This window comes from Benincasa hispida, chromosome 2 (genome assembly GCF_027475165.1).
Source record: "Benincasa hispida cultivar pf3 chromosome 2, pf3_genome.v1.1, whole genome shotgun sequence".
Taxonomy (NCBI): domain Eukaryota; kingdom Viridiplantae; phylum Streptophyta; class Magnoliopsida; order Cucurbitales; family Cucurbitaceae; genus Benincasa; species Benincasa hispida.
In genome coordinates, this window is record NC_143479.1 from 34,231,100 (window position 1) to 34,253,294 (window position 22,195).

At 34.5% G+C, this 22,195-nt stretch overlaps 1 protein-coding gene across 3 annotated transcripts; it reads right to left on the bottom strand.

Annotated features, from left to right (window-relative positions):
* Positions 1-1,189: 1,189 nt before the first annotated feature.
* On the bottom strand, positions 1,190-17,977 carry LOC120072348 (uncharacterized). Of its 3 annotated transcripts, none has more exons than XM_039024827.2 (24): positions 17,499-17,977; positions 16,697-17,056; positions 15,314-15,449; positions 14,501-14,676; positions 12,893-12,966; positions 12,700-12,735; positions 12,501-12,591; positions 12,032-12,091; positions 10,704-10,893; positions 9,889-10,082; positions 9,319-9,420; positions 7,931-8,041; positions 7,552-7,617; positions 7,368-7,466; positions 6,529-6,756; positions 6,225-6,374; positions 6,044-6,151; positions 4,686-4,991; positions 4,036-4,223; positions 3,861-3,963; positions 3,064-3,209; positions 2,769-2,848; positions 1,826-2,001; positions 1,190-1,710 (listed from the first exon to the last, which is right to left on the bottom strand). In XM_039024827.2, the coding sequence occupies exons 1-24, from the start codon at positions 17,838-17,840 to the stop codon at positions 1,573-1,575; spliced, it is 3,660 nt and encodes a 1,219-aa protein (XP_038880755.2). In that variant the 5' UTR covers positions 17,841-17,977; the 3' UTR covers positions 1,190-1,572. The 3 variants fall into 3 exon arrangements, 2 of the variants coding, with proteins under 2 accessions (XP_038880755.2, XP_038880758.2); XR_005480422.2 differs by having other exon boundaries at positions 1,211-1,710; positions 3,064-3,193; XM_039024830.2 differs by lacking the exon at positions 17,499-17,977 and having other exon boundaries at positions 16,687-16,813.
* Positions 17,978-22,195: the final 4,218 nt, after the last annotated feature.

Consider the following 22,195-nt stretch of genomic DNA (forward strand, 5'->3'; position numbering starts at 1 on the left):
GTAAAGTTCATTGAGAAATAGCGAAAGAAAACTCAACCATTTAATTTACATTGGTGGAACAAATTACCAATCAAAATATATTTAGTAGACCCACTACAGAAACTATCTATCAGATGCATATATGTCAAATCAAATAAATCAATCCACCAATCAAAAGAGGTGGAAATCAATATGTTGAGTTGTCTCCTCCAATTTTCCAAATCATGCCAACAAATCATTTTGAAAATAAGTGCATATTTATTTGGACCATTATTTTCTTAATTTATTTTTCCAAATTTCTACTTTTCAGCTAGTCTTTATTTTCCTTCTCAATTTGCAATGTAAATTCATCTAGATTATTTTAGATATCTCTTAGCAATCCAAATGTAAAATAGAGATTCAAAATATAATCTTTCTCAAAATTTCTTCCAAACAAACTATTCAATCATCAAGAATAAAATAGACCAACAAATCTAAAAACTGATTTTACTTCAAGGAATTAACTTCTTTCAATTTTATTAAATTTTACTTCTCAATTTGGAATGAGAAAATTACCTTTTTCATTCCAAATCATGAACTAACCTTTCAATTTTTTCTGTGAGCTCTAAAATGTGCCACCAGTCCTTCAGAATTCATTGCCTTTTTCAGCATGAAAAGCAAACGTCCACCACATGATAGCCACAATGTGTAGCTTTCTTTCTCCAAAACTGTATTAGCAATCTCAACGAACAGAGACTGTAGATTTCCTGCTATTAGCAGAACCATTTCAAAATTTGAATCGCCGCTCCTAAAGCTAATAATAATAAAAATAAAGAAATATTATCACATGCAATTTAAACTTTTATAGTTTTCTTTTTAAGGCATCCAAATATATGTGTTTTAAAATTCCTCCAAGATGTAAGGATGAAATTTGCAATAGATATGTGAGGTTGAAACTCTATGCTAAACAAAAATAAAATGAAATGAAATACAATCAACCAAACTTCAAAACTCTATGTTAAACAAACAATCATCCCATACACAAACCTCATGAACCATACAAACTTCTAAACCCAAACTTAAATACTTTATAACCCAAATACAAATTATTCAACACCGTAAATTATTACAATTTTATATTATAATAACCACGGACTCAACTCACGTCCAAAACAACCACTAATGATTATCAAATGGAATCATTAGCTTATTTAACAGAGATTGGAACTAATTACTCTGAGAATGCCCACAATTCGGACCCATCAAGCAATTACATTAAATAAATCTAACTTACAAAAATATTCAGTTATAAAACTACAAGGGGAACAAGCAAGCATCATTAACTTGCAAGTCAAACAATGGGTATGGTCGAGATTGAGCAACAAAATTGGATCATCCATGTGTTTACAACATACAACACCTATTTTCCTGCCAGTCAAGTCCAACGAATGCAATTAGCCGAGACTGATCTTTTGGCTCACGTGTTGCAGCTGGGATTGAGCCACCAAATCTGACTGCAAAATACATACAAAACCCAGCCATGGAAGATTAATGTACAACAATGTGGAGTGATAAGAATTACTTGAAGAATGTGAACCACCGGATGTTTGTCCCCTAAGCTCCTATAGACTCTCTAGGTCCCTCCGTATTATTATTGTCTAGGCAGTCGTCTTTGGAGTAGGCACTTCCAGGAACCTTCAGCAAGATCAGCTGATCATCAATTACATTCTCTTGTTCATCGTGCAATCGCTTCTGTAATTTGTTTCCAGACTACCAGTTATTTTATAAGGATTGTACCTCTTTAATTTAATAAGGTAAATTTGTTTGGACTAAAACTATGTAGACAACTAATACAAAAAGCACAAACCTGAATGTTGGTATCTATCCTTTCAGTATTTCCACCTTTCTTGATATCAGTGATAGTGTCTCTAAGTTGTTTCTTAGCTTTGAGCCGAACTAATCGTCGTTCAGCACGTTGTTCAGCAGTAACATCAAAATGGCATGCCACACAAAGGGTCCTCATATTCTCTAGCCTGCACTCACCTTCAGTGGTAAACATAACTCAGGCTAATCAGTCGAATTCAGTTTCTAGTAAAAAGACCAAATAGAAAGCTAGATTATTGCAAACTATTTGGTGATTCAAATGGTTTGGTCAATGTAGACTATAGAATCCTGAAATTATTCCCGGGCTTGAAACAAGGTAGACAATCAAGATAGTCCGCAGCACGACGATGAAACACCGGGGGCCCATAAACCATGTTTGTGAGGAAGCGTGATAGTCCTAGTTATTAAGAGTTATGTTCTATGAGTTGAATTCTTGTCCTTAAAAATCCAACTCTATACTCTTCTATGGAATGAGTGACCTCTTCATGATAATGATACTTTGCTTTCTAATAAAAATAATTGGATTGACATACGTCCTCTCATTTCTCTTTTCCCTCACCTCTTTAGTCTCACTGGAGTTCAAAATAGTATCATCGCCTCTTCTTTCTACATGCATATATTTCAATTCTAGGAATGCCACTACAATATGAAGACAAAGGTATCTCACTCTTCGTCGTTAACTGCAAATATCCATGGGGTTATAGTAAATCATAGAACTGAAGTTAGAAGATGATTGCATTTGGACCCTCTCAAAGTATAATTATCCATAATGTTCTGGTCGCTTTGACTACAGATATCGAGATCTTTAATCAGTAGCTTGGAGATGAGCATGTTGGGATTTATCCCATCCGTATAAGCTCGAAACTTAAAACAAAAGCGTACATGCAATATCTAATGCATAAATTTCAAGGTAGAATGTTCCATACCTCCACCTCGGTAAACAGGAACAATGTGGTCAGCATGCCATGCGTTGCCCTCAGTTGGATTATTAACAATCTTATCAAGCCTTCCAGATGAGACGAGATAATATCAGAACTCAGAAAATAGGAACCATTCCTTATTCACTGAATACTCATCTACCTAATTATTTAAAACTGTAGACACTCACAATTTACCAAAGGCATACACATTCGCTAATGTATTGACCATGAAAGGAAAGCATATAATGCAATCACGCCTATGCAAACCAACATCAATACTCCAATTAATTGAAAGACTTACAATTTCTTCCGCCTTGCCAAATTAGGTGCTACTTTTTCAATATAATCACGCCGCATGTCCAAGGTCAATGGTCTTATGTGCTTTACGAGCTTATGACAGTCCAAATGACAATTTGAGCAGACACCACGCTCTATTTGAAATAGTTCCTGGTATTTCAAGCATTTAATAACAGATATAGCCAAACAATTATCATATAAATATAAAGGAAAATGGAAAACAGAGAGTAAAATATAAACTACATGCTCCCATTTTACATGTATCCATGTAAAAAAATGTCGATGGAAGCATGATTGTGAATATAAAGAGTTGGGAAAAAGAAAAGAACTCATGATGAACGTCGGACTTCAAAAAATTATGACCCGCTTCCTTTCGTCACTCCAATTTATAAAAAAGAAAAGAAAAGTTTCAAACATGCTTAAGTAAATTACAAATCATTATTTTTGAAGAGTAAACTGTTGTCAAGCCTCAACTCTAACTAAATAGATTTAAAAAAACAAAAAAACAAAAAAAAAAGAGTTCACTAAATCATCAATTGGAAAGTTTAACAAGATAAAAAACAATTCTCATAATATATATCTTATTTGTTACTATCAGTCAAATGACCTAACATACGGGTTCTTGTGCATGCTGATATAACGGGCACAAGATGTTGTCAGGCTTCAACACACACGACTTGCACAAACACTTGTCTTACATGTGGTCAGCATGCCAACCGAAATTCTACTCCACTACTATATTATACACATGTTAAACTGCATAACATTGATGGAGAAAACATAAATAATTGATATTCTCACCCGACGGAGGGATGTGGTACTAATCCTAATGCGGTATTCTTCATAACAGCCAAGATTACAGAAAAGATCTTCGAAATATTCAGGTGTCTTCGCATTGATGCCCCTGAAAGTCAAGGAAACAATTGAAGTTCGATCAAAGAATTTTAAACTTACAAAAATAAAGAAATGAACTTACTGGCATGGCGTTTGACACAGTTTACAGAGAGGTTCATCTGTCAGTGTCCAACCCTGAGCATACTCTTTCTTTCTTTTCCCAGAGCCACGGCATAATTGGACCAGTTTCAATACAGCAGAAGACGGCAATGGTTTGCTAATGTCATCGAGTGGTGTTGTGCGCCGCAAACTTTTACCCTTCAACACTCCCTGCACAGAGAGATGCAACACCAGTGTTGATATTATGAGATACTTACTGGTTAGCTATAGTGTACAAGAAAAAAATACATCCAATAAATCAATAGTATCATAAATCTACAAGAACAATTAAATCAAGGGTATAGATTCGGCACCTCAATATACTCATTGTATCACAAGTCCACACGAGCAATGGAAAAGGTATAAATGATAAATTAACTCTAAATTTGTATAGAATAAAATATTTGTATTCTAATAAATCAATAATAAGGTACTGAGCCTCCTACCGGAGAAAAGCTCAATACATAAAAGGATATAAAGAGAATAAGAATATAACCAATATATGATTAACATATTTGTAACCAATATATGGAGTAGCTTATATAAGCTGGCCAGACTACATGAAAGGGAATAGGCATACATTGAACTCATCTTGACCCAGGAAAAATCTTACTAAAATTATATTCAACATACAGCCGCGTTGTGGTTGATGTTTTCCTTCGAGTACCACAGCTCAATATCTAAAGGAAGTTGCAGTGGCTTTCCATGTAACTTTCTTTGCTCAATCGGTCTCAACTTATGCCATTCACTGAGAAATTCTTGAAGAGCATGTTTGTAAAGTGTACCGTCCAAATTGAAATCTGTTTTTTCACTATTATCGACAGAACAGTTCATCAATTCAACTTCTTCTGGTCGGAAATTCAGAAACAGTGGTCTTGGTCGTAAGTCTATCCCAGGAATGCATGTATACAAGTGCACTCTTCCTGTATACTGACTAACCTGAAAATGAAGGTAAATCATTTTGCTATCAGTTGCCTACGCAACATCCAGTGCCTAGAAAATAAACAAAGGAAGCAGCAATAGATTGAATACAACTCCTGTCCAACTATTAAATGGCACGCAGACATAACTGTGTCCAATTTAAGTTGAACGATCAACGACCATGAACAGGACATGACTAAATCAAAGAGAACAATATAAATCAACAACTAGAATGAACTTTATAAAGGAACTAAGAGATAAGAATTCAGGAAATCAAGCATAATAGTAGTTCCTTGTCAGCTAAGTTTGGTCTGTTTGAGAAGAATAGAACCAACGATGTAGCTTGTGTGTAGCTTTTGGCTCTTTTATTTTCTTTAGAATTCTCTTAAGCATACACGGGTTCTTTTAAGTTTTATAACATTTGTAAAGCTACCATATGGTAACTCTTTTTTAGTCTTGAGTTGTAATTTGGGTCAGTATATAAGCCGAACGTTACTCTTTATTGAATATCTGATAAACTCCCGACTTGGCTTCATCAACCAACCTATGGTTTAATGCAACTAAACAATCTCTTCCAATGAACCTCGGGAGAAGCTTAAAATATATTTAACCATGATTCTGATCCTAGATTGCATGATTTCATTCTCCCTTCAACCATTTTAATCTTAAGTCGTCTTTTCCCTTTTATAATCTTCCTTGCTACGGTTTGATTTTCATCCTCCATTTTTGTTAAATATCATTACTCACACTATTGATGAGATATCTGTTAACAATAAGAGAGAGAGAGAAGAAGAAAAATCTAATATTACCATTTTTCCATACTCAAATATAAGAGAGCACCCGTGGCATCTTCGAATATGAAACTTTTCTTAATGGAACTTCTACGTCCTAATGAAAGAGAGTACAGATCCCCTTTCTTTGGAAAGGAATTTTTATGGTTAAATGTCGACAAAGTTTTAGCGGAGTAATCAACATGAAGGAACAAAATTTGAGCAGTTTCACTTATTGAAAAGAACATCCCATTCCAGGTTATCAAAAGAAGAATCAATCAATAAACAGAACCAAAGTACCTCAAACCGTAGAACATGAACATGGTTCAAGGAATTTTTTTCAGGCTCGATGATCAGATGGGATTCACCATTATCAACCTTCAATGCACCAGAGCCTAACTTTTCTTCCTGCATTTCATTAACACCTGGACAGTGAAGATGAAATATACAAGTGTCTTGAGAATTCTTATCAATATTCTACCTGCTGCGCTTGATCATTCTCTCCACTTTGCTGATCCAATTGAGGATAGGAAGCTCTTTCAGGACTTCTGGTGTCAACTTCAATAACATTCTCTTCCAATTTTCCCATTGAGAGCAAAGCTTTGTTTAGTTGCACAGATAACATTTCACCCTGTACTAAGAAGTATATTTAAATAATTAAATTTATGTCTCAGAAACACAAAACACTGCAATAGAAGCTGAACTGAATATTCAAAATATGTGTTGAAATTTTGAAATTGAAACATGCAACTAGGAAGCTTTTTCCTTTCTCTATGACAAATTACCTTAAAAGCTATTTGATCTACTTGAGTTGTATTGTCGATGCCATCATTTTGACCAGATGGATAATCAGTCTTGGCATTTAAATCATCTTTTACTTCAACCACTAAAGAGATATGGCCTTGAGATCTCGTTCCTTTTGAGGAGAGTTCAATGCTTGTTGCTGAATTCATATCACTCTCAGAACTTCTACCACTTCTGCCACATGCCTCTAGATAAGAAACACGTTCTACCTGTCCATAATCATAAAATGAAATTCCATAGCACATTTTGATTTAATGATCAAATATTCAGATTGCACAAAATATAATAAATGAATGAAACTAAGAAAATGGGTATATTCTACACTCTTTTCTTTCATTTTTTTTTTTTTTTTAAGTTATGAAATTATTTCATTGAATTGAACGTAACAAAATAACAGAAGGAAGCCAAGAGAGTTGAGTAAACACTGTCCAAGTGGCTTGTATAAACATGTTGGAGTTATCACAATAAAGAAAAACGCAAAAATAAAGCAGAAAAAAAAATAGAATTGCCTAGGATGGCATCCATGAAATACTTCAATATAAAAATATCAAGAACACTGGCGAAGGTACATACTACTAAAAGCTCTTAACAAAAGACTTGAATAATAGGTTCACTAAGACCCTTTATCATATAAACAACCCTTCCGCAGCTGACCAGTGACCACACTTTCTACATGGTTGCCTTTACGTGATAGGATGCAAATCTCAGTGAGAAATTAATTTCTCGAGAAGGTGTCACACAAGGAAACAATGTCCTGAAATTCAAAACATATATATAAAACATGATTCATCATAAGATGTAAGGAAAGATCAATGTTCACCGCTATTTCTTGGATTGCATCATATTTTCCATCAGTGGTCGAGGTAATGCGGCGCAAACTCTTGTTCAAGTTCTGCCAATGAGACTCATCTAACGTATCCTGTGTAACATAAATAATCAGCATAAAAACAGTCCAAATAATTCTCAGGGAGAATCTTAACACATTTTGTAAGCATAATGAAAACCTTGGCACAGAAAATGTATATGTTGACTGCCTTGGTCTGCCCTCGCCTGTGAGCTCTATCCTCTGCCTTCAGGTCAAGCAAAACATGCATGTCATGAATAGTAGAGGTTTCATACCTTATCTCCCTTCTCTTATTCATAAATTTCAAGTAGTTGAGCAGAGACTCAAAAGTACCATGTCAGGAGACGTGTTTGTTTTTTCCTTCTAGAGGGTTCATACCTTATCTCCCTTCTCCTAGTACTTTCTAATGCTTAATTTATATGGTTACTTACGTTATCAAAAATAACATTTGCCCAAGACAGGAATATAAAAATGAGTTTGATGAAAGTAATTTTTTTTTTTTTTGGACAAATTTTAAGTAGAAGGATAAGTATGCAGACCTGAAGCATCAACGATGGTGACTGAGGTAATTCCAAAAACACAACATTTTGTGCCGAAGAGAAATCAAGTCCAACTCCACCAGCAGTAATACCTATTATAGCAACTTTAACCTGATGCATGGAGAAAATTATTGTGGCCAATATGAGCGGCATAGCTAACCATGTGGATGCACAATTTATCCACAATATGATAGCACCACAGTCTCTTGAAGAAGCAACTGGCTTCTTTTGGATAGTAAAACCAACCTTTAATCAAGATAAAGATCAATGAAAGTACAAATTGTGGGTGCTACTTAATTTGTTTTCATTTTTTATTTTTTCAAAAAGAAATAAGTAATATATTTTCTAAGAACCTACATCTTTTCTATGTTTAATTTTTCATATCTAGTTATTTTCAATATTCTGTTTTTTCATTTGCAGTAAGTTTATTTTTCCTTGTACACTTTATACTGAGGAGTCCTCAGTTTTCTTTTCTCTATGCGCTAGAAAAATTAAAGATTATGATTACAAATTGACCCCAGATTCATGTAATAGCAAATAAACTATAATACATTTTCTTAAAAAAAAAAATAGAAATAAAAAAGCCATACTTACTCTTCAAATAATTGATGAAAGCTTGTTACAACGAAATTTGGTTATACAAGACAATTTCACTTTCATGTTGAAAACAATGATTTATGTGAATATACCAAATTCTTGTTTGGCAAGACTTGTCCCAAAAATTATTCTAGCAATTATTTCCTCTTTTTTATAGGATTATTCTCGCAATATTTTGAGAACTATCTTTCATCATTTTCTTTTTTTTTTAATACAATATTTCCAGAGGGGAAAGTTGGTTTTTTTGAGAAAAGGAAACCTGTTCTCCAGTATAGTACTCCCTATCTCTTTTGAAGCATTCCCTCCCCCTTCCCCCATTACACAAAAGTCAAAAGCTTAAGAAATTCTCTTATGGTTTATTCATCGATAAGAAATACTTGGGTTCATCATTTTTAAAAAGCTACACTCTAGTAAAGACATTTTACTTTCTGCGCATTTAAATAATGGCCAAAGTAATTTTTCCAATTTCAAAGCTGTGATTCTAACTGCTACCCAATGCAATTTCAAGTTAAAGAAATACTCTTTTATTTTATCCTTATTTTCACGAGCTGAGGCCTTAGTTTCTTATTAAATAAATAAATATATATATATATATATATATATATATAGTAATAAAAAATTGGAAAAAAATGATCTCGTGATGTTAATAATTTAAATATTTCTATATGTAAGTTGCATCGATCCCATTTTTTAGTATTCTAACAGTCAACAATTGATTCACAATCACTATCAGAGAAAAGCACGTCAATGTAAATATTGAATGTGAAAGTTACACAAGAATAATATCAAACCTCGGCTGATGACTGGAATAACAGCACAGCCGATTGCCTGTCTCGAGCAAGAGTCGTGCCATCAATGCGAACAAACTGGATTCCCTTTTCACACATAAGTTCCTAAGGGAAAATAAAAGAAGGAAAGATTTAAGCAGAAAAAAATAGAAGCCAGAGACAAAAGTTACACACAAGAAATTGGTATGCCACTAGCACTAGTTGCCAATGTGAACTTAAACGGTAAAGCAACCTAAAAAATTGAAGATGTGGATTTAATTAAAGCTGTTGTTTTTATCTAAAAATATAAAGAAGATAACAAGCATTTTCAGGAAGAAGTTTCCTGGAGCAACTACATCAATAATTCCTATTCAGAAAAGCATAAAAATATATATGGTAAAGCTTCGTTTACATTGTAGACCTCCTATAAACAATATCGTCAGTTCCCTATAAGTTGCACATTACAATCTACTAAACATTGTCTAATTTATGGTATTTGTAACCAAAAACTTCAAAAGAACCAGAAGTTTGAATAAAGAACAAGCAAACTTTCATCAACAAAAAATTCCTAGGAGAAATTAAAGAGAATCTCACTTGTAATCCATCAAGAACTTTATGATGATGAGCAAAAATGATCATCTTTTGGGAATCTGTCTTCAAATCCAAGTCCATCAAACCATCTGATTCAGAAATGATTGGATGAATAGAAAACCATTCACGAAAACCAGATAGCTTTGCAATACCCAGTTCATGATACGAGAGTTTCCCAATTCCGCAATCTCCACCATCTGAAAAATAGTGGAAAAATAAGTCAATAAAAAAAGAGATGGGAAGTCCAAAAAGTAGCTGAAATGCTCTTTCACAGAGTCTTTCATCTCTTCCACATCTTCCTTCCAAAACACCAACAAAATAATAGACATTCACCAAACTCAAAACTACTCTCCAATAACAATAATAACAATGATAATAACAGTAATAGTAATAATCGAAATAGAAATAGACAAATAGTAATAATACAAGAACAACAAAATTGATATCTATTAGCAGGTAGATGAGGATAATATATATATATATATACATATTGTGCTATATCTTTAACTATGCAACATAGAAGACCGATTACAAATAAGGAAAGAATAAGGAAAATAAAGACCATTAGCAACAAATATGTATACATAAATATTTATAAATACTAAATAGTAAAATTTTGAACAATAACAGGATGAGATAGTGAAAAGTTAAAATCAGATGTGACTAAATACACGTACGAATCTAAAAATAGAATAGTTAAAAACATTAGATTGTCTTGTTGCCATAGACTCATACATATAGCAAAGTAGTATGCCTAAAGATATCACACGCAACAAAAAGAGCACAAACAACAGATAAGATCTACATTCATGCTTTACCATCTGGTTCCTCTTCCCCCAAAATATCGTGAGTATTGTTTTCAACAACATTTCTGTCATGGTCACAATTGATCACCTCCCTAGTTGCTGCCTTTGCTCCAGCTATATCAGAACTTTTCAACAATAATTTTATGATCTGCCTTCGTTTGGGTGGTAGTTGAACCAACACATGCACTTTCAAACGTCTTATCTACAATGAAAACAGTACAAGTAATTAACTAGTCAAGAGAGGCACAACAATTCCAATGCAAGTTGCTAAACAAAGCAACAACCATTGTTCTTTAAAGCACAAGGTGTATGAAGCACAATTACTTTGTAGGATTTAAGCATTAAGGGCACACATGTACTTAATGCTTTCATTCTTTCATTCAAAAAATAATAAATTAAACTAAAATTAAAATTAACTAATTAATTAATTAATTATATATATATAATTTATTTGAAAAAAAAATATTATGGGCACACAAAAATAAAAATAAAAATTATGTGTATATATTTTGGAAAATTATTTTAAATGACAAAACTGCTAAAAATATTTATACATAATAGCAAAATATCACAGTCTATTTGTGGTAGACCGCAATAGACTACTATCTGTGTCTATCTGTGTAAACACAGACTACTATCGTTGTCTATCGTTGTCTATCACAAATAGATTGTGAGAGTTTGCTATCACTTGTAAATACTTTGGTTCATTTTCCTATATTTGAAAACAATCCTATATTTTTCCTCCCCTCTCTTTTGTATTATCATACATCAATGAAATTATTTCTTATTAAAAAAATGTATATTAAAAGACATGGTATTATGGATAATGAGGTGCAAAAAATTAAAGAAAAATTTTAGGCAACAAATTTCCTATTTCTTCAAAATTTATAACTATGGAGGGTGTATGCAAGCATGGCCTACCTTTTAAAACAACACACACAAGCAAAGACTCTGAATTGCATAAAATTATTTGAGAAAATGGATATAAAAATAACAGAACTTCCCCTTGGATAAAGGAAAAATTCTTTTAACCAAGGAAGAATTTCCCCTTAGTGCAGAAATAAAAAGGGCTTTAACCAAGGAAGACAACCTATTTGCAGTCACTGACAAAAAAATATTATTACAATATGAATTACTTTTCAAATCACGTTCCTGATAAGCACAGTCCACCATCCTCAAATAATATATTTTCCTAACATAAAACCATAATATTCTTAAGAGAAAATATTGCTCCAGCAATCTGACAAATCTGTCTCTCAGGCACAATGAGAAACTCATTTTTGCAAAGCAGCACTGTCCAGTCTCATCAAACATAAGTAATAGAGAGAATGAGCGCACACCATAACAGTTTGCTTGAGCAGCACATTCAACTCATCTAATCGAATGCCTTTCGAGAAGTCCTGCAGCAAAGGTTTCATCTAAGCTTAAACTTTGTAGCCTTAAAATGAAATATAAAAATTAATTGTAAATAAAAGCCAAGACAAGGTTGAAATATAAAACTATTAGATAACATGAGGTTCTATCTCAAAACCAATTGGCAATGGAAGGAGAAGCCCATGTATCTTACAAAACACTGTGAGGTCCCTTTACTTTTTCAATGTAGGATTCTCAATAAAAACAACATTCCTTATAGTTGATCTTCTTGTATTATCCAAAAAGCAACAACCATTTTAACTTTTTTCTTTCTTTTTTATCCTCCTTTCCCTCTTCCTTCACAATTTTTTAGATAACACCACATTCAGATTCTAAACTTCGAGAATAAGAAAGATAGAATGCTCTTCAACAAGAATTCCATGTCCAACTAAGTACCTTGAAAGTTTTCCCCTGGGAAGTAGAGATAAATTTGACATCACAATAAGTTTTTGCAAACTCATACTTGGTCTTTCCAAGCAGACCAGGCCTACAATACATACATAGTTGGCAAATGAACTTCTGACATAATAGATCATTAGAAATAGAATAAGTCATCCAATTCAGATCTAAGATGTAAAGGTTGAAGAGAACTTGCCATAGCATGTCTATCTGATGAAAAATATCATATGGCCTAAGATCACCTAGGAAAATTTGAAGTGAGATGTTATAACGAATAGAAATTAAAATGGAAAATACAACATATAACATGATAGATATGTCTTCAGTGAGAAAAGACATCATTCTCAAAAGATCATAAAAAAATTCAATTGAGAAAGCCACAGTGCAACCTTGATAAAGACGGAGTTCCAGATAGAAGAATGATATGCTGCATCTTTGTTGCTAAATCAAGAACAGCCTTTATCTGTGCAAAAACACAAGAGGTTACAACACATTTCCCTATGCAAGCTTATTAATCCTTTTTCTTAAAACTAAAAACCAGGATATATGATAAATGAAGACATAAAAAAGAGGACCACACACACACATAAAAATTTCAAGGCAAAGGAACCTGCTGCAACAAAACTAGACCATTACAAGAAATTGACTCCAATTAGTATAAATCAAAACAACGAGAAAATACAGATAATTTCTATAAGCAACACCCAAAGGAAGGAAGTGAGCCACAATTCAAATATCCTCCAAGACCCGTCTACACCCTTAAAGGTTGTCTTGTTTCTTTCTAGTGAAGCATAGTAATCCGTATTGCACGTATTTTCTGGTGACGGAAGAATGTCACTTCCAAATATAAAGCAAACGTACTAGTGATTACACGAACTACATAATCATAATGATGAACACTATACGGCAGAATGATCTGTGCCCATTTTATTTTTTAAAGTAAAGAATAATTGGACATTTTTTAAAAGAAAATTACAAGACTGGAAGAAGAGGAGTAATCCCCAATCTAAACGAAAAAATAAGTGAAGACCCAAAAATTCTAAAAGAAAATCGCCTTCAAGAAGTATGTGTGCAATAATAATATACAAATACTCAGTTTTTTTTCAAAAAGCAATAGAAACGTGGTTCAAATTGACAGTATTGATCAAAAATTGAAGGGGCCTGATACAAAGTCATGAAGATCACCTTCAAGTAAGAATGTGCACACTAATATAGTATAACAACGTTAAAGACAAATGGTTCTATATCGTGATCCTCCTATCCTGAGTCAAAGGAAGAGGACTAACTTGACATAATTAGAATACTAAAAAATAAATAAATAATATTTTTTTAAAATAAGTTCTTCTTCTTCTTTTTATTAAATAAAATTAAAGCAACCACTTTCATTGAGGAAGAAGAGAAAAAAAATACAGGGGCACTCAAAAAATCAAGCCGGTAAAAAATACAGGGGCATTCAAAAAATCAAGCCGGCAAAAAAAGAGTCCAACAAAAAGAAGGGTCTCCAGTCAAGCGAAATAGAGCCTTTGGAACAGTTAAAAAAAATAAAATAAAATAAATAAATAAATAAAATCTTTAGGGTCGAAGCCCAAAGAGAAACATGAAATCTAATAACATGCATCGCAAGGATCCCTTTTCAACTTTCTAAATCTATTATTTCTTTCTCCCCAAAGATTCCATGATGATAGCACACCCCCTAGTAAGTCACAAGAAGCTATCCTTCTCACAAAAAGGCAGACGGAGGAAGAACTCCTCAATCATAACAATAATATCCCTTCAGCAGGCAAACACAAAACCGTACGTCTAGAGGTAAAATTAATATGATTAAGCCATCTGTTCCATTGAAAAATACCTCCTTAGCCCCATTAGGTGTTATTTTGTTAGTTTGTTGCAAGTGAATCACTTCAAAATAAACTAGCTAATAATAATAGAAAGAAATTTCTACCGAAGTGAAAGAAAAAGATAGCATCCAACTAAAAACCTATGGTATGAACTTTTACCTCTTCTGGTTCAGATGACTTCTTGGCACATCTTATGTGATGAGATTCATCAACAATCAACAAAGACCACTTCTGCTGAAGAATGCTCTTACGCAAACGATGAAGCATCGTATATGATATAACCACAACTTTAGGGAATTTTGATAAATGGCAAGGATTGTCCAGATGACCAAAAACTGGAAACAATAAATTGCTTAATTTGAAAGAAAACGACAAAATTCACAAATACATGAACAGTAATAATGTGAAAGTATAACTTATTAAAGCAAATAGGAGATGCAAAGCGAGGGTACAATGACATTTGAATTTTCTTTTTCTTTTTTCTTTTACAAGAAACATGAAACATTTCATTCAAAGGGAATGGATCGTTAAGAAAATGTTAGGGACATAACTTACTGCCCCCAAAAAGGAGGGTGATAAAATGAATTCTACCACTCTAAATTAATCGTTAACGGTGTAGTAGGGAGGGGGGGCTGGGGGGGACGACGACCAGTGTAAGGCACTCTAACTACTATGTCTGGGGAACTATAGCCTGAGACTGCAGCCGATATATCTCTCTTAACATGCAATGATGGTAATAGTCTTATACGTATCAACTGAGTTAGAAAATCATCAAACAATGTCTCATACAAAGACAGCTCCTTTTGTTATTTTATATTATATCAATACCGTTCAAATGAACCTTTTAAATGGATTGAGAAGAGGGAGTATCAACAAATGAACTTCTCTAGCTTGACAAGATTAGTACACGTTCTGTTAGAACGAAGGGCATCAAATTTATTTAAAAAAGGAAAGAAAAAAGAAATACAATACCAAGATGAATATCAGAAGGCAAACAAAATGGAAGCCAACGCTCTAGTTCTTCTGCCCAAGAAAAACGTAAAACAGCAGGGCAAACAACAAGTATTGAACTCTCTTCATCCATGAGGCAGCTAGCAATTGCAATAGCCTGAAGACAATCAAGCGTACAGAGGTCACATATCTACCTTTCTGATAGCAGAGATGGTAGATGTATAAGATGCTTCCTTGCTTGATATCAAAATTTCTAAGATATATGGATGGGCTTCATAAGTAAACAAAATCAATATCATGATTAGGCTATATGCTACACACAATTGTGAGTGTTAATGCAAATAATTACAGCAATAATGTAAAAGGATGCATGTACGCACTGAGAAATAAACGAGGAAGATGTGTTTGGCCTTCCCTTGAAATACCTTTCAAAGTTGATTTGTTTGAAAAGATTTATCTATATATTTTTATATCCACGAGTCTTCAAGCTAACTTACATGCTCCTCGAATATTCTCACAGGAAAATCGCCTAGCCCTATGACATTTGGTCATCAAGGTAACTCATAGGATATTAAATAAGCACGTCGCCTAACCATATTACATTTTGTCATCAAGGTAACTCATAGAATATTAAATAAGTAGATGACCATTGTGGCTTGAACTTATTCCCTCTAATTGAGAAAATTTTACGATTCACTAAAAAATATTTTTTTAAAGAAATGGAAATAGTTCAGTAAATGGGAAAAGGTATTAGTTTAATTGACAGTAGAACGGTTTTAGCAGTTGCAGGGCTAAAACCTCCCCCCACACGTAACATACAACACACAACACATGTACGCACACAACCAAAAACTACGAGAGCTAGCAAACACTAACCACAAAAACAAAAACTTTGAGAGCACCCACTAACCCCACGAACTTTGAGAGCTAGCACACAATAAACCAAAATCCAGTGCCTATAACTTCCAGAGAAACCAGAACCACCAACTTTCCACGACCTATTATACCCTGCAAAACCTAATTCAAAGGAATTTGACTCTTCAAAGCCCATATGATTTCTGCAACTTTCTTCTGACTCTTTCTCCAACAAACCATCACCCTCAAATGATAAACCAGACCTTCAAGCATTTGGAACAAGCAAGCCAAACAACATAAACTTGCTCAACGGCAGCCGCACTAAATACTTAAGTGAGACTAGTTGATAATATTTCTTTAAATGAAAAGTGAATGTGAATGACTCGATTGGAAACCAGGGACTCAATTCCAATGCCAAGAAGATTCAACAAGTAGAATTATGTAATAGAACAAAGGACGTGGCAGTAGCACCCAACTAGAACTAATAGAAAAACTAGACAGATCTGTCAATAAGAAGCACAGAAGTCCATTTAACATACAATTTAGTACCTGCAGTGTTTTCCCAAGACCCATTTCATCGGCTATCAAGCATCGGCCACCCCTATGCAAGCCAAATCTTACACCATCAAGTTGGAACGGTAAGAGTCTATTCAGTAACCGATCCGGTAACTTCTTCATTAATTCATTGACCTTCTCATCTGAAAGATGCTCAGGCCTGCATGGCATCCAGCACCCTGAACTAAATGAATGCGAGAGTCTCTCGACCACGTTGAATGTTGTCCATGGTATCTCGTCAACATCAATGTCCTTGGAGTTCTTTAAACATTTCAAAATAGAACAATAATCCCTCAGCTTATAAACAGAAGCCTTTCCGCCGCCTATAATTTGTGTGTAGTGAGAATGTGTGACCTGAAAGAATAACAAACGGTCGTCACAATTATAAAGCTATTAGAATTCAACATTCTAAACAGAGATTGGTCAAAGATATGATGCAAGTAACTCGGAATTCAGATATTGGCAAAGAGGGGGAGAGAGAGAAAGACGGCGCTTGTAATCCAAATAATGTCAAACAGGCAAATTTCTAGTTTTCAAATGTGATCAAGATATGCAGTGAAACTGCGTAAAACCCGAAAAGCCATGCGATCAAGTAAACCAAAAGAAGATCCCAGCGAGCTAGACAAATGCAGAGGGAATAAAAAGTAAAGGTACTACAGATCACAAGTTCCCCCAGAAGACATTTCAATAAAAAGCGCCTGCAAAATCCAAACGGTATCATGTTTTCCGACTGATTTCTTATCTTCGAGCCGCGCAAAACAAAGACAGTGATAAGAAAATTCCCAAAATTTCATACATTAGATAAACAGTCGCTCAATATCCTGAAGCAATTCTCCTCTCCCGGGTAAAAGCATCCTTTCACGACTTCCGGCGTGATCGAGAACGAGTCAGGGGAGCAAATTTCCAACCTTACTCGGAACCTTTCAGCCAAATGGGTGTTGTTATCGGTTAAGCTTTTCGATGATTGGATGGTACTGGCAGCATTAAGTTCAGTGGAAAGCTTGCGACATTTGAAAAGCTTCCATGGGTCCTGGTGTTGCAGTTGGCCTTTAGAAGATTCAATCAGTGCTTTGCGTTTGGCTATGGCAGCTAAACGGTTTGCTTCCGCACGCCTTCGTTGCTCTTCAGTGATATCCATAGAGCAAGATTGAGAGTTGAATTGATTTTGGGTTCGAACGAAGCCGCTGGTGAAGAACGAAGGAAATGGAATTTGAGGAACAAAAGCGGGAAAGTCGCATAGATGGTTCAAAACAAAATGCAGAAATGAAAAAATAGGACTTCATCTTGTTTAGTGGAATCACCTATTACTTAATCGAATGGAGGTTACATCGGTCTAATGAATTTTATTTAAATTAAAATTAAATGAATTTGAAGAAAAAATATTTAAATATGATTTAAATATTTGAAGATGGAATTGTGGTAAAAATTAATTTAATATCTGATATTAAATTAATTATAATTATTTAATTTTTTAAATAATTATTTATTAATTCTATTAAAGAAAATTAATTTGGTAAAATTAATAATATTTTCAATTTTATTGGATAAAATTGATTTTTGAAATAAATTTTGATAAAATAGAAAAAGAAAAGAACAACACAAAGTTGGAAAATTGATTTTCCATTTACTCCATGAACTAGCTCACCAACAACCTACTTTAGCTCTTCATTAACTCCAAGCATGAGGTGCATCTTATGCAACAAGCTTCTTTGCATGAATATCTGCAATATATAGAAAATTTTAGAGTGTTTTGGGAGAGAGCAATCGAACTAAATTCTGAAAAAAAGTTAAAAGGAAGGGTGTTCTTCTCCATGGTTGCTATTGTGAGCTTCTCCAAATTCTCTTAGTTCCAGCTTATTTTGAGTCCCACTACTCAATCTTGAGCTCCAAGAGGATAGTAGGGAAGATCTTGGGGTGGTCTACAACAAGATCCTGTGAAGATTTGTAGCTGAATCGAAGCTTAAAGGAAGTTCTTCAAAGATATGTTATTGAAACCCATTTTTTCTGTTGAAGCATGTTTTATTTTCTGCCAAAATTAATGAATTAAAGTGCTTATGGATCTTGGTTTTCTTCCACTGTACATTGGTACCTTCTAATAACTGGTATCAAAGCGTCAATAAGCATTCAATTCGGTTTAATTTTGGTTTAGTAGGTGTTTTATATGAGAATTATGAAACTGTTGTACTGATATGGTTCTTTCAATTTTGGCTTTTAATTCTCTTTAATTTCTCAATTAAATTTGTAATTGGCTCTTGTTTGATGAGCATTTATGTGTTAGTAAGAGTTTGTAGTTTATTTGAAGTCATTAGAGTTGAAATTAAGATGTAATTGAAGAAACGAGCGAAGAAGGTCGAGCTGCTGTTCCAGAGTTTTCAGCTTCTGCTTAAATCTGTTGCCGAGGTCCAGTTGCTAAACGATCGTTTAGCTCCAGATGCTACATGATGAGAAGAAAAGCTATATGATCGTTTAGTAATATGCGTTGGTCGTTGTGATGTTGAGCGTTAAACAATTGGCTTCATGCATTAGACGATGGAGCTAAACGATCGTGTAGTAAATTGTCTGTGCTAAACGATGGAGTTGTGCGATAGTGTAAGACATTAAGCGGTCATGTAGCTTCCTTCGGCATTAGACGATGACACTATGCGATAGAAGGAAAATACTACATGATCGTATAGCTTTGCTAAACAATCAAGCATTTACTAAACGATCAGGCAAAGTGCAAAACGATGGTCGTCATTGCTAAACGATGAGACTTAACGGGATGTTGAACATGAGCGAGGGTTGCCGGTTCGACCGGTTCTCTTGTGGTCTGGTTTGGTTCAGCTTTGAATGGTTCTTGGCTGGCTCGGTTCAGATGGTTCAGGTCCGGTTCAAGCTACTTGAGTTCGTTTTGGAGCGGTTCGAGCCGCGGTTCAGAAGTTGTTTTGTAATAATTAGGTTTTGTTTGCTTGTTTTTTTGCCAAAACTAAAACCATATCAGTTCATGTGATATATGTTATAATTAAATAAATCTCGTATGTGTTGGGGTTGATGCCCTAAAGTCTCGCGTCCTATAGTTTGTAAACAGTATATATGAACACATGTGATTGTTGATATATGATATTTACTTCATATCTTGTTGTTTTGCTCATTTACGTGTTTTATTTGCTTTACCACAAACCAATAAACATAAAATCCATGGTTATCTATATGTGACTCAAGCATGTATGTGGTAACATACAAGTGGTTCATGTCTTGAGTGATAACCAAAATGGTCTGTAATATATGGATAAAGGAGGGAAACCTTATCCCGGTAATGCTACGGACGCGGCCCACTTTGTGGAATGGTCACAAGTGTTGTGACTTGCCACAGATGGTTTGATCCTGATCATTCGTGTTGGGGACATGCGAACGGGGGCATCCTATACAAAGAGTTTATATAAGACCTGACCACGAAGTGTTAATATCTCGTTATATAACACTGTTCACGAAGAGACTTCACTTCACTAGGATGATCATAGATAACGGGACTTCAATCCTGAGTGAGTTGGGAACTCCTGCCATCAAGGGCGTCCTTTAATTTGTATAGGTGCGAGTGGCCAAGTTGCCGATTCAAACCTACCATTTTGGGGATTCGTCTGATTTGGGAGCTGGGAACTCAACTACACAAGATGAAATTCACTCCTTCCTCGAGGCAAGGGTAAGTAGATAGATGGCTCCCTTAAGAGCTGATTCCGGGACTTGAACGATGTGGCGTCATACACCTTCTCTTGGCCGGAGAGGTGTTCACACATAGTTGGACTATGTTATATTGTTCATTAGAGGAATCAGTGGTACTTAAGGAATGAGATGTAACTACAAGGGCAAAACGATAAATTGGCCCAGTTGTACTTATGAGTATCTGTGAAGGGTCATCGTACTCATGATTGGTTATATCCAATGGACACAGAAATATATTTGTGGTAAGAATAGTTCAGTTGTTGGTCTTTAGTGGAATCATTGGCAGTTAACGGATGGTGAATCTCGTGGCTAAAGAATTTAATCAGCTATTCATGTACCGTTAGAGCTTCGAGCCACAGGTCCATTAGGTCGCCTGGGTAGCTTGGATAAAGTCGAGAACTAGTGTTTGGGTTAATTTGAAATTTTCAAATTGACAAGAGAAAGTTCAATTATATATGATATAATTGGACTGGTTAATTATATATGATATAATTGGCTAAATGTATGAGATACATTATTTTAGAGGAAATTAGATATAAATATGATTTATATCAAGTAGAGGAAAAATACTATAGTAGATATATGATATCAAACTATAGGATATAAATATAATATGATTATATTTATTAATTAAATTAATTGATTGATTATTTAATAATTAACCAATTAATTCACGTTTGAACGTGGGAACATGGGGCCGCGAAAGTCAAGGTAACCGGCGGATTGAAGTATGAAAATCGTTTTCATTTTGAGAATTAATTCATCCGTGCATTCGATATCCCGCGCCCAAAAAGAAACCGTGAAAGAGCGATCGCCGAGAGCCTATATGATAGAATCTCATTTGTCTAAACGATCGACTAGTTCACGCGTTCCCTAAATGATCGTATATCACTTTCCTAAACGATCGTCCAGTTTTTCCTAAACGATTGTGTAGTTCTACTATACGATAAACGTCCCCGTTATATGATAGCAAAGTTCTTCTCGTGCACGCTTATCGTCTACATTAAATCTTCTCTTCCGTCCTCTACCAAACTCACTAGAGCCCACTCTTTGGATTTTTTACGCCGAGGATACCCGGATTTCCCTTGTGGTGGTGTTGCCCCCGCGACCTTGTTCATGTACGTTCGAATCGTGCAGTAACAGTCGAGAAACTCGTCGGGTACTGGTAGATCGGTGGGAGTTTTCCCCTGTTGTGGGTTTACACAAACGAAGATCGTTTTCCTCTGGTATGAACCCTCTTTCTCTATGTTTTATCATATTCTGAGCATGTTGTTGATGAGTTTAATATGCATAACTGTTGGTATAGAATGTATATCGTTTATGTTCCGGTCACTGTGAAATCGGAGCGATCTAAACCCGCTCATGGAACTCTCGGTATGAGATCCTTCAGTATGTGCATACAACATGCCATGTAGATTTAAAATCCAACCATAGGAAGCATGCTACATGCATTAAAAGTATGTTATAAAATTTTATAATATATAGTATGTATGTTAGGGTTTCTTTTTATTTAATATAATAGTTATATTAGATTTTGAATGTCTTTGCTGTTTGACGTGGATGTTTAACATGTCTAAAATGTTGTAAGCTGTTATAAAATTGGTTAGACGTTTAAAATTCATAACAAAGAACAGTTGCATGCTCACTTAGGTTAACCACTTGTTTTAATAGTTAAAATAGGTCGTTAAACTTGTAAAACTATGGTTACAAACTCAACCGGTATATAATCCTATCGAAGGCTGGGGGTATTTAAGTTGATGGTCTACGGAACATCTCCTACCTGGGGATTATAGC

Coding starts and splice junctions, on each gene's coding strand:
- LOC120072348 (XM_039024827.2), bottom strand. CDS start 17,840: ATGGATATCACTGAAGAGCAACGAAGGCGTGCGGAAGCAAACCGTTTA. Junction 15,450..16,696: donor GTCTTGGGAAAACACTGCAG/GTACTAAATTGT, acceptor GATTGTCTTCAG/GCTATTGCAATTGCTAGCTG. Junction 1,711..1,825: donor GGATAGATACCAACATTCAG/GTTTGTGCTTTT, acceptor AACAAATTACAG/AAGCGATTGCACGATGAACA.